At 35.2% G+C, this 12,414-nt stretch overlaps 1 protein-coding gene across 1 annotated transcript; it reads right to left on the bottom strand.

Moving 5' to 3' along the window:
* Positions 1–4,638: 4,638 nt before the first annotated feature.
* On the bottom strand, positions 4,639–5,061 carry LOC103254474 (60S ribosomal protein L10-like). Its single transcript, XM_021709771.1, has one exon. It carries the CDS (start codon positions 4,932–4,934, stop codon positions 4,695–4,697), a length of 240 nt encoding a protein of 79 aa, XP_021565446.1. The 5' UTR covers positions 4,935–5,061; the 3' UTR covers positions 4,639–4,694.
* Positions 5,062–12,414: the final 7,353 nt, after the last annotated feature.

The raw sequence follows: 12,414 nt of genomic DNA on the forward strand, positions 1-12,414 counted from the left end.
ACTCCCTGATTTTAAATTTCTGTGTATTATAAAGATATAGTAATATAAGAATACAGTAATGGCATAAAAACAGAAACAGACCAATGAAACACAATAGAGAGCCCATGAATAAATCTTTTAAATATGGTCAACAAATCTTTGATAAGGACATTGAGAATACACAGTGGGAAAAGAGTGATTTTTTTTTTTAAGAGATGATCTTTTTAATAAATGGTTCTGGGAAAACTGGATATTCATGTGTAAAAGTAGGAAATAGGACATTTGTCTTACAAGATACAGAAAACTAACTCCAAAGAAATTAAAAGATTAAATTTAAGATCTGAAACCATACTAATTCTAGGAAAAATTACTCATTGACATTGATTTTGGTAAAAATTTTTTGCTGTGATTTTAACAGTACTGTAAACAAAAGCAAAGAATGACAAGTGGGATTACATCAAACTAAAAGTCTTCTGCACAGCAAAGAAAACCAACAGAGTGGAGAGACAACCTATGGAATGAGAGAAAATATTTTCAAACCCTATATATGATAAAAGTTAATATTCAAAACTCAATAGTGAAAAAAAATAAATACCAACCCAATTTCAAAATGGGTAAATGAAATGAACACACATTTTATCAAAGACTTAAAAATGGCGAACAGCTATATGAAAATGTATTCAACATCACTAATCATCAGGAAAATACAAATCAAAAATCACAATGAGATAATCACCACACATCTGTTAGGGTACAACTTTATTTTTCCCCTTTTATTTTATTTGAAAAATGTGGGGTACAAGTAAGGATTAGGTACATAAGTGACCTACATACAGTTGAAGTTTGGGCCTCCTCTGGTCCTCACTTCCCCTGGCTGAGGATCAGGTACCCTTAGTGATGTTATGCGTCCCCCACTACCTCCCTCCCCTGGTATTGCACTGCTACTGCCAATCCCTCTTTTGTAGTATTTTGACTAATGTTCAGGACCCATTTATGAATGAGAACATGTGGCATTCAGTTCTTTGTTTCTATGGTCAATAATTGAGTATTACAAACTCTATTGCAGTACTATTCACAATAGCAAAAACATGGACAGCCACGCTGCTTACTGAAAGTGAACTGGATTAAAAAAATGTGGTACACATATACATGATGGAATATTATGCAGTCATAAAGAAGGATAAAATGGCTATTTTCAAAGAGTCAAGAAATAAGTGTTGGTGAGGATGTGCAGAAAAGAAAACCCTTGTATATTGCTGGTGGAAATGTGAACTGGTAGAGGCATCATGGAAAACTGTACGGTGCTTCCTCAAAAAATTAAAAATAGAACCTTTGTGCAATCCATCAATTCCACTTCTGGGTATTCTGCATAACCATAGGAGATGAAACTAGTATTTAGAAAAGGAGATATTTTTACCCCCATGTTCATTACAGCATTATTCACAATAGCCAAGATGTGGAAATAACCTAAGTGCCCATTACTGAATGAATGCATAAATAAAATGTGGTATTTATATACATAAAATATTATTTAGCCATAAAAAAGAAAATCTTGCCATTTGAAACAACACTGATGAACTTTTAGGACATTGTGCTAAGCAAAATAAGCCAGACACAGAAAGGCAAATAGTATAAGAGCTCACTCATATATGGAATCTAAAAAAGTCAAACTCATAGAAATAGAGTGTAATGGTGGTTATCAGGAGCTGGGGGCAGGGTGGAAGAAATGGGGAAATATTGATCAAATAGTACAAGTTTTCAGTTACAAAATATGCTCTTTCTGGAGAGCTAATGTCCAGCATGGTAGATAGAGTTAATAATATTTTATTGTTTACTTGAAATTTGATAAGAAAGCAGATTTTAAGAATCTCTTACTTCGCCCCACCACACACATAAGTGGTAACTATGGCTGGTGGTGGAAGTGTTAATTAAACTGTGGTAATCATTACACAATGTGTACATATTTCAAATCATCATGTTGTCCACTTTAAATATATACAATTTTTATTTGTAAAAGATTTTAAAAATAAAAATAGCTACAATATATTGAATTTTTTATGTAACCTTCCATAATATGGGTGCTTGATATAAGATTCTGATAATTCAAAAAATACTTCTGGGTGGGTTTAAATACTACTTTCAGATAAACTGAAGCTTAGAACGTTTGAACAATTTGCTTCTTGGTTCAAATGTTGAAGGGTGATTGATTTTTCATGTTTAAGACTTCACAGCTCTTTCTCCTAAGCCACATTACTTCCTAAATGTGATGCATGTTTTAAATTAATGTTCATATAAAACATAAACTAAAATAGATTGTCATAGTCAATATCATTTGTCATCAAAATGAGTTAAATATGCAGCTGTAACTGTGTGTGTGTGTGTGTGTGTGTGTGTGTGTTTGTACTGATTATGTATGAATGTCAGACACATGAGTTTACACTCCGGCCTGCTGAAGCGTGAAATCTTTATATTGTTCTCAAAAATTCAAGAAATCAATAAAATGGAATTAGGATAAAAGATCAAATTTTTTTTACAGTCATAGCTTTATATATAATATAGGTTTTCATAACCATGATTGCTTTAAATTGCTTTTAAAGAAATTACATTTATTAAGATTTTAAAAACATTTTAAAGGGATAAACTAAGTACCTTAAAATTACATAAATACAATTTGAAATTTCAGACAGTGTAAAGCAAAGAATTTCTAAAGAAGGTAGTAAAATTCTATCTGGCTCTTTATGTAATATGACTTTAAAAGAACTCATCAGAAGATTCAGAAGATTTGGTTATAATGCATACAGCTATGAACTAAATGAGTGATCTTGGATAATTTATTAGTCTCCTTGAACCTCAGAAATCTTTTTTTTTTTTAACCAAGAGATTTATTAAAGGGGCAGTTACACAAAGGGACTGTAACCGAGGAAGAGTAAGAGAGAGAGAGAGAGAAAGAGGGAAGGAGAGAGAGAGAGAGAGAACCTCAGAAATCTTATCTGTAAAATTTAAGTATTAAGCTGAATGGTCTCTGACAGCCCTAAATAAATTTATCAGTCTAAAACTTTCTAATGTAATTGGAGAAACAAACCAATAATCTACTTTTACATGTCAAAAATATATTTCTATTGTAAATACATAGTAAAATTAAAGGTATCAAACAAATTTGTCATTATTGAATTATCAGGGTAAAAGGTCTGGTTTATTTTCTATACACTTGATTATGTATCTGTCATTAGTTACTAGATACATTTATTTAAGTAATCTGTAAATTATATGTAAATATGAATGTAGCATGAAGGAAAAGTTGTCTAATCATCAAATTTACATGTTACAAGAATTTATGAAAATAGAAGACAATTTTAGTTTTAAAGATAAAACTATCTTTTAGAGATAAAAATACCTTTTCTTTTATGACAGAACAATACTTGTTTATTGTAGTTATATTAAAAAGTACAGACAAAGCAAAAAAAAATGTTTTACAATCCCTTCACTTAAAGATAATCATTACTAATCTATGATTATATCTACCTAAACATTTTCTTATTACTTGCTCACAAAATGATGACACACTGTACATAAAATTGTATAATTTGCCTCTTCCATTTTAGCAATACATTGTAAATGTCTTTGATATTAATAAATATTATGTACTTCCTCTGCTGTCCTTCCTTGAGATCCAGCCAATCTAAGAGAGTGCTGATCCATTCTGTAAAATGGAGATCTAGATACAGAACAAAAAAAGATGCCATCTTACCTGTAACTTACTTGGCATGGTCCAAATGTGTGTGTCACCCCAAATCTATATGTTGAAATCTGAATTTCCAGTGTGATAACATTAGAATGTAGGGCCTTTGTGTGGTGACTAGGTCATGAACACCAAGCCTTCATTAATGATATTAGTGAATGTCCTTGTACAAGGGACCTGAGACTCTCTCACCCCTTCCACATGTGAAAACACAGCCAAAAAATGGCTGTTGATGAAGCGATAAGGGGAAAGATGTAGTTCTATGAACCAGTAAGAGGGTCTTTTCAGACACTGAATCTGATGGCAATGTGATCTTGGATTTCCCAGCCTCCATAACTATGAGATATGAATTTGTTTTGTTTGTTTGTTTTTAATAAGTGACCCAGTTTATTGCATTTTGTTTTAGCAGGATAAAGGGTCTAAGACACTACCTTAGCCTGTTCCTTTACCTTCCTTACACTGGAATTTTTCTAAGACTGGACAAATATAAAAATTTAATTTCCCGAGTACAGGTATATTTTTAAAGACTTAACACATTACCTAGGAATATGCAAGAGTTGTATAGTCTGAAAAATTTGCTGTAACTTTTTAGATTTACAGTTTGCAAAGTCAATCCTATGGAGCCTTGCAAAGGACTCATAGGTATTATATCTAAGCACTATTGAAAAAGAACATGTTCTATACATATTTAACTATCTCATTAGCAGCATATGCTTTGGTTAATTACAAAGTTGTTCTTACCATACTACATATATATTAAAATCTGGCTTAAAGTAGCAAAGCGTACAACTTAAATGATGTGTGTTTTTGTGTGAATGGACTCCAGAATCAACTTTTTTCTACATCAATGGGTTTAATCTTTACTTTTGGTCTTTTAATTTTTTCATTTCTTCTAGACCATTTCTAGCTATTTTTTTTAAAAACAGGAAGCAAGATTTATTGATATGGGGACGAAGAGCCAGCAGAGTGAAAGTCTTCATGAGTGCAGGGCCCGCCACTTGTCCAGGGGTCCGTGATTGGGGACGTATTTGACCCCACAGCCATCTGGGATGAGCCGCTTCTCAACCACCATGTCTTCAAATTCATCTGCGTTAAACTTGGTAAAGCCCCACTTCTTTGAGATATGGATCTTCTGGCGGCCAGGGAACTTGAACTTGGCCCTGCGTAGAGCCTCAATCGCATGCTCCTTATTCTGCAGCTTGGTGCGGATTGACATGATGACTTGGCCAAGGTGCACCCTGGCCACGGTGCCCTAGGGCTTCCCAAAGGCACTTCGCATTCCTGTCTGGAGCCTACATTGGGGATGTGGCAAGGTCAGACATGAACACACACTGGAAAGGGCTGTCTCCAAGGTCCTAAGAGCAACCTATACAAGAAACAGCCTGCGTACACTACCAAGGAAGCTGCTGTTTGCAGCCATTGCACACCGGGTCCCCACGAGGAAAGGAACACGGTCGGCTTACTTGGCTGCAGATCTAGCTATTTTTAATAATAAGGATAAAAAGTTTAATTTTCAGAAATATTTGTTAATTGGATAGGAATTTTCATAAACACAAATGACCTTTGTATCTATAGGTTGGAGATATACTATATGTATTTAAATGCTAAAGATTGTGGATAATTTATCCTTGTTTTAAAATTTATTTTTAAAACAAAAATAGAAAAAAGTTTTTAAGTACATAGAATCTTGTATTTAATATTTAGTTTTTGAACAAATAACTTTTTTGTTGTAATGTACAATTATCACTCCAAATCTAAAATGCTTTATTGTTGCCTTATAAAATTAGAGTAAAATATATCTAGTATCTATATATAGAAAGAAAGGGTACATTAAATTGGGACAAGGTATTGTAATGATCAAAGTTTGTGCTGCTCGATGGAAAACCATATTTTGAAGAAACCAACATACATATACTAAGGCATCATTATGGAATTTTCTGCAACAGCAGTGATGTCAGGGTTGCAAAACATGAAAAGGTATATTAGTGATGTTGACAGTAAGTGAAAATTTTTCTCTTATAATGGAACATTTTTTTCAGAAACCCTGCCAAAATTTGTGTCAACATTGTAAACATTTTCACTCTAGTAGTTTGAATTCTAGCATTCTTCCAGAAAAGACTCCTTAATTTATTAAAGTACAGGGAGGGACCCCACAATCTATGAGGGATACATTTTAAAATCCTATTGGATAATTTCAAGAGAAGATAATACATAAATGTATATATACTATGTGTTTTCCTTTACATACATACCTATGATAAAGTTTAGTTTATAAATTAGGCACAGTAGGAGATTAACAATAATTAGGACAATTATAAAATATACTATTTAAAAAGTTATGTGAATAAGAAATATGAGTTTATACTTACATAAACTTAGGCTTGTAAGTTTATACTTAACTCATATATGAGGCCGGGCTCGGTGACTCAGCCTGTAATCCCAGCACTTTGGGAGACCGAGCCTGAGGGTTCGAGACCCACCTGGGCAACTTGGTGAGACTTCGTCTCTACAATAAAATAAAAAATTAGCCAAGGGAGGTAGTGCACGCCTGTAGTTCTGGCTACTTGGAAGGCTGAGGTAGAAGGATCGCTGGAGTCTGGCAGGTCAAGGCTGCGGTGGCCGGGAGTGGTCACTGCACTCCAGTCTGGGTGACAGAGTGAGACTCCAACTCAAAAAAAAAAACAACAAAAAAAACTCATATATGAGTGCCACACATCTATTTTTGTATCACAGTTGACTGCAAGTCACTGAAACAGTAGAAAGTGAAACCATAGTTAAGGGTGACTACTGTATTGTTTCCAGAAATTTTCATTTGTTTCACAAGTATTTTTAGGACTTTGGTATATATATCACTGATTTAAAGTGATATTATTTATATGGTAGTCATCTCAAAGTTATTTTTAAGATTCATCTCTTACAGTTCAATTATTGTTTGGGAAAGAGGAAATTCTATTTCTATTTTTAGAGGGATAGCAAGCGAATGAAGATGAATTTTAATTGATTTACTAAAGGTCAGAAAGCAAGTCAAAGGCAGTTTTGGCCTACAGCTCCAATTTGCTGAAATCAGCTCCGTGTTCTTAATTACATGTATGTATTGATCAATTGACATTTATATTCCTCTACTATCTCTTGGGGAATTAAAGTAACATATAGACCTTATTTTTATTGACAAATTGTCAATCAATTAATCATTCAATAAAGATCACTTAATAAAATATAGTATTTTGGCATAATACATTTTTGGTTGTGCAATTACACAAATAAGCAGAGGACAAACATAGGTGGCACGCAAAAATAATTTTTTTTTCCAGTAGATAGTCTATTTTCAGAGCCAGGTAGATAAAATAAGTTACTTCTATGTATTATAATTTATACACATAGACATCCTAAAGTGTAAACATTGGCCAATGTACCCCAGACTATACTCCAGTATGATAGCCAATGAGGTACCAGATGTTCAGTATCTCTAATATTGTATTTTCTTTTCTTTTTTTTTTTGAGTTGGAGTCTCACTCTGTCGCCCAGACTGGAGTGCAGTGGCTGCTCCCGGCCACCGCAGCCTCGACCCGCTGGGCTCCAGCGATCCTTCCGCCTCAGCCTTCTGAGTAGCCGGAAATACAGGCGTGCTCTACCACGCCCGGCTAATTTTCTTTTCAAATTTTATTGTAGAGATGAGGTCTCACCTGCCCAGGAGGGTCTCAAACCTGCGGGCTCAGGCAATTCACTCACCTCAGCCTCCCAAAGGCACGGGATTACAGGCTGAGCCACCGAGCCCAGCTAATATTGTATTTTCATAGCCCCTGAAATATCCCATAGCATCCCTTTCCTTGTCCCTCCTTTCAGGCAAATCTCCCTCAACTGTCCAGTGTGCCTCTAAAATTCATCTCTTTTAGGAATAAAAATTTTTATTCTACAATGAGTGATGGCATAATCAAAAATCCATGTAAAGTTGTCACACTATGAATAAATGATTATTAGAAGTATTTCTCCAAATAGTAGGATTTGGTACATTGTAGGAAAGAAACTAGAGAAATGTTAAGCAAAAATGTGGAAGAAGGAAAAAAAAACAGAAGGACTTCGGTATACTAAAGAAAGGCTTTCTATTTTCTAAGAGTTCTGCTTGGTGAGGTGAGTAAACTTGAGGAATGTGAGTTAGTACAGTGACTCCAGTGTGGATATAGATGAAAATAGTAAGTGAAGAAAAATGTTGAAAGGAGGGTGGCGGGTAAGAGTTGAAAAACTACCCATTGGCTACCATGTTTACTATTTGGTGATGGGTTCAATAGAAGTCCAAACCTCACCATCATGCAATATACTCATGTAACAAACCTGCACATGTACCCCCTTAAATCAAAGTAATAATAATAATAATAATACACATGTGAACAAAACGAACAAAATGAAAGTTAAAGCTGATCAATGAAAAGCCAACTTTCTGGGTAGGACTTCGCAATAGATATTGAAAGACAAAGAATGAATGTATATTCAAGTCTTGAATTTTGACATATGTTTAGAATTGGAGGTGATTAGAGTGATTTTCAGGGCATTTTCAAGAGTGATTTCACTGATTTCTGATGAGATGGCTTGATAAGAAAAATTAGAAAGTATTATACCATGGTAACCTTCATATGATGACCCCCGTGGTTGTACTTTGGTTCATACTGTCTACTGTGCTTTCTTTTATGCAGTGTAATTATAGCTAGTCTTAGCTATATGATTTCCCACTTTTCTTCTATCAATGACACATGTTCTTTCTGAATCTACAAAGTCAAATATATTAAATTATGTCAGCCTTACCATATATCTTCAACACACTTATAATTGTATTTTATATTATAAGCAACAGAAATTTCATCTTTGAATTATACCCCTTTGGGTGGTTAATTAAAAGACTAAACAAAATGCATACATTTCTGAAATTTATTAGCACTTTTATTCTATACTTTTTCTGAATCACCTGACTCTCTACTCACCTTGTTCCATATCCTGCTCTCACTTTCATTTTTAAGAAAATATAAGAAATTCAATCCAATAATGAATAAAGTAAGTGTGGTACAGTTTGGTAAAAAGAAGTATAAAAATTAAAAAATGAGAGAAATAATTTTGAGTCCACTGCATTGTCTCATCTCTAAGCCCTTGTAAGTATAATATTTATATTTGAAATAGACTTCCTTACTTGGCTAACATCTGTTGCCTTCTATACTCCACCCACTCCTTGAATTGACTATGGCTGTATTAAATGCTTCCTTCAATGGTTCTAGACACCTTGGGAGTCACACTAGTTTAGCCTCTGTCACACTGTTGATATTGCCACTAGACTGGGGATTACTTGAAGGCAATAATAAAATGTGTGTATGTTTTTTACTGTTGTATCTTACAATACAACAATACATTAAACATGGAAAATGGAAGGAAAGAAGGAAGGAAGGGTAAGAGGGAGGGAAAGAAAGAGAGGAAGAAGAATGGCAGAAGCAAAGAAAAATTCCATTTTTAAATAGATAATGAACATTAAGCAATGCCCTTTTTTCAGATTTTAACTCCATAGTTTTGTGATTATTTTCATTATTTTTATTGGTTCACAGAAACATAGCTTGAAGTTGATGGATGCAGTAGTAACTTATCATAACTAAGCACATCCTCAGAAAGTGAAGCATTTTTTACTTTATTTTTTAACAATATGGTGATATGACAATTATTCAGACTGTGATGAAAAGGCATATGTTGAATCAGTGTGAAATCCAGGCCCCAAGACAGGAAGAAAGTGACTTTTCCACCAGCCCTCTCTCTTGCTATGATGCTGTACACAGTGAGTGTGTGTTTAATAACTGTAGCTTGATGATGATGGCAATGATAAAAGTAACAATGAGGACAGTGATTTCCAAGCTATTTCCTTTCCATTTTACATATATACATCCCCTTGAGTTTAGGGGTAGCTTAGATTTATTTGTGTTTACTCTTATACTACTTCATTTAATGCAGACAAAGATGAGCTCTGTGATAAACAACATAAGAAATGTAGAAGCAATAAGTGACTTCTATTTTCACCTCTGTGAAATAGCTCATAAATGCCCCATTTGTGTGAAAATGTCAATTAGTTTTGAATTATTAAACTGATGTGAACTCTTCACCAGATTGTATATTTTTATAAATGTAAAATGATGACCAGCACTGTCTGCTTTTGAGCCATGACTAAGATATTAGTGACTAGACGTCTAAAGATCCCAAGGATTTCTTTTAAATACCCCGTCCTGGAATAGCTACCAGCACCGATTCTCCAGTCTCCTTCTGAGTAAGATATCAAGAAATGCTGCTGAAGTCATTTCCTGTTTCCTTTGCACTTCTTTCAGATTTCTATGACATACTTAATCTGGGTCTTGTGCCCTGTCAACTTTTAATAGTTCTAATTGCTCAACTATCCACTCTTGTGTGATCATAAAATCCTTTTAACATTCCACTTTCCCCTCAAAATGTATCTTAGTTTCCGGGACATGACCTTCAGTTTCTTTGGTAAATACGCAGGCAGAGAATTCATTCAGGCTCTCTGCTAAGGCAGCCTCATCTGTCACTGACTTCCCACTCATCCCCTTAATGGCCCTATGGATGCCTGACTGGGTTGTATGCTTTTAAAGTCATAAAAAAAAAAAAAAAGATATACTAAAACAAATGAAAAGATAAATTTGAATGAAATGGAGGAAAAAGGACTGATAGATCAGAAAAAGGTAGAACTCAAAATATGCAGGATGTTCTCAATTTAAAAGTTAAAAAATTAAGGAAAAAAATAAAAATAAAAAAATAAAGTCATAAAAGAGGTTTGTCCTCCAATTTGGTCATTTCTTTGCCTCTTTTTCTCCCCCAGGTCCTTTTTAGATTTCCCTTCAAGTATTGAGGATTTGATTTTCTATTCCTTTAAAAAATTTTGAATCCTGATAAAGGGAGGGGGAGCCTTTTCTTTGCTGCATCATTCTTGAAGCTTTACTTTTCCACTCTGATCTTGTGTTGGAGTTTCACTCTGTCACCCAGACTGGAGTGCAATGGCCACTCCAGGCCACCACAGCCTCGACCTGCTGGGCTCTGGCGATCCTTCCGCCTCAGCCTTCCAAGTAGCTGGAACTACAGGCACGCGCTACCACACCCAGCTAATTTTTGATTTATTGTAGAGATGAAGTCTTGCCAAGTTGCCCAGGTGGGTCCCAAACCCGCGGGCTCATGCAGTCCACTCACCTCAGCCTCCCAAAGGTGCGGGATTACAGGCTGAGCCACTGAGCCCAGCTCCACTCTGATCTTGTAAAATGCTAAACAAATTTACCACTTATTAGTGGGACTGGCATTCTGGGTGATGCTGTGTTTTTAAAAAACACTTCCTTGCTATTTACCCTGACCTTAGTTCAGTGGCTTGTCTTTTTTCTGAATTAATGATTATATGCTGTATTATATTTTCTGTCTTCCTAAATTTCCGTGTTGTCTCTAAACACCTCTAGCTTCATTAGGGATTAAATCATATGCTCAATGAGAATTAACCACTGCTTCCTATATTCTCTCTTTCCTTTGGGTCCTAAATATTATTTAATTCTAAACTTGACATTCTTTCCTCCCTTTTCGGGTGATGTACACATTAAATCAGAAATCAGCTTTGCACCAGATCCAGCCTCACTTCCTGTGCTTGATGTAATCCTGTCCTATGGCTAGATAATTAAAATCTTCCACTATTACCACCCTGCCCTTTTCTTGCTCTGTGTGGACGTGTGAGAAAAAGAGAGAGAGAGATAGATCTCATAGTTCATTTTTTTGCTAAGACAGCCTGTAACATTACTCTTATCACATTTTCAACCAATGTATAATACACTCTTATCCTTTGTCATAGGTTATTTCGGAAACTTATCATTCAGAAATTATCAAATTTTTCCCATAAACAAAGAAGTGTCTTTCTTATTTCTGTTGATTCTTACAAATTTGAGTGCCTGATACAGAGTAGTCATTAAACGGTTTATAAAAGCCCCAGGATTAATGGTACTAACATTAACAAGGTTTTGTTAAACAATAATTGACCACTTTATGTAAGCAATTACATGCAGTGTGTAGGAAATTATTATGATATACGCACATGTCGCATGTGTGCTGATGACCTTATAAAATGGCCGCATATTTTTAAAAGAAGCAGAGCCCTGCATAAAAAGGAAATTTTGAAAATCTGGGAGCAGTCTTTGGATTGTTTGCTGCCACTGCTTCTAGGCAACAGGCAAGAGATGTTTACAATCTGGGCTCTCCCCTACCCCCACCTCTAGAAGCTTTTCATCTGCTGCTGCTGACGCTGTTGATAGAACTACAAGACCCAGTGCCTCATAGTGCCCCTCCTCCACCTTTCAAGCTCCTGGAGCCCAGCTGTTAAGGCCTATCTAGCTAATCACCCCCTTTACCACCAGGTTCTTTTGTGGAAGCTAATGTCATGTTCAGAGAGGACAGTGCTGCAGGGAGAGGAAAGGATTTGATTTCTCATTTTACCTGTGAGAAAAACAGCATCAGGAATAAGGTGCCTCTCTTGTCTTTGATGTTTGACTTCATTGTCACTCACCTTCTGCTGCTTTGGGGTAGCCTCGAGAAGTGAAGTGTGATCACAGTTCTCTAGCTGAGAGTTGAACTTAGAATAGGACATTTGGCCCTGGTTTCACAAATCGTCTTTCTCAAAGAGGATGCTCACT

This window comes from Carlito syrichta, unplaced genomic scaffold (assembly GCF_000164805.1).
Source record: "Carlito syrichta isolate Samal-C Ts95f unplaced genomic scaffold, Tarsius_syrichta-2.0.1 Scaffold281592, whole genome shotgun sequence".
NCBI lineage: Eukaryota > Metazoa > Chordata > Mammalia > Primates > Tarsiidae > Carlito > Carlito syrichta.

What these genes read in the sequence shown, in the direction of transcription:
- LOC103254474 (XM_021709771.1), bottom strand. Translation starts at nt 4,934, where the DNA reads ATGTCAATCCGCACCAAGCTGCAGAATAAGGAGCATGCGATTGAGGCT.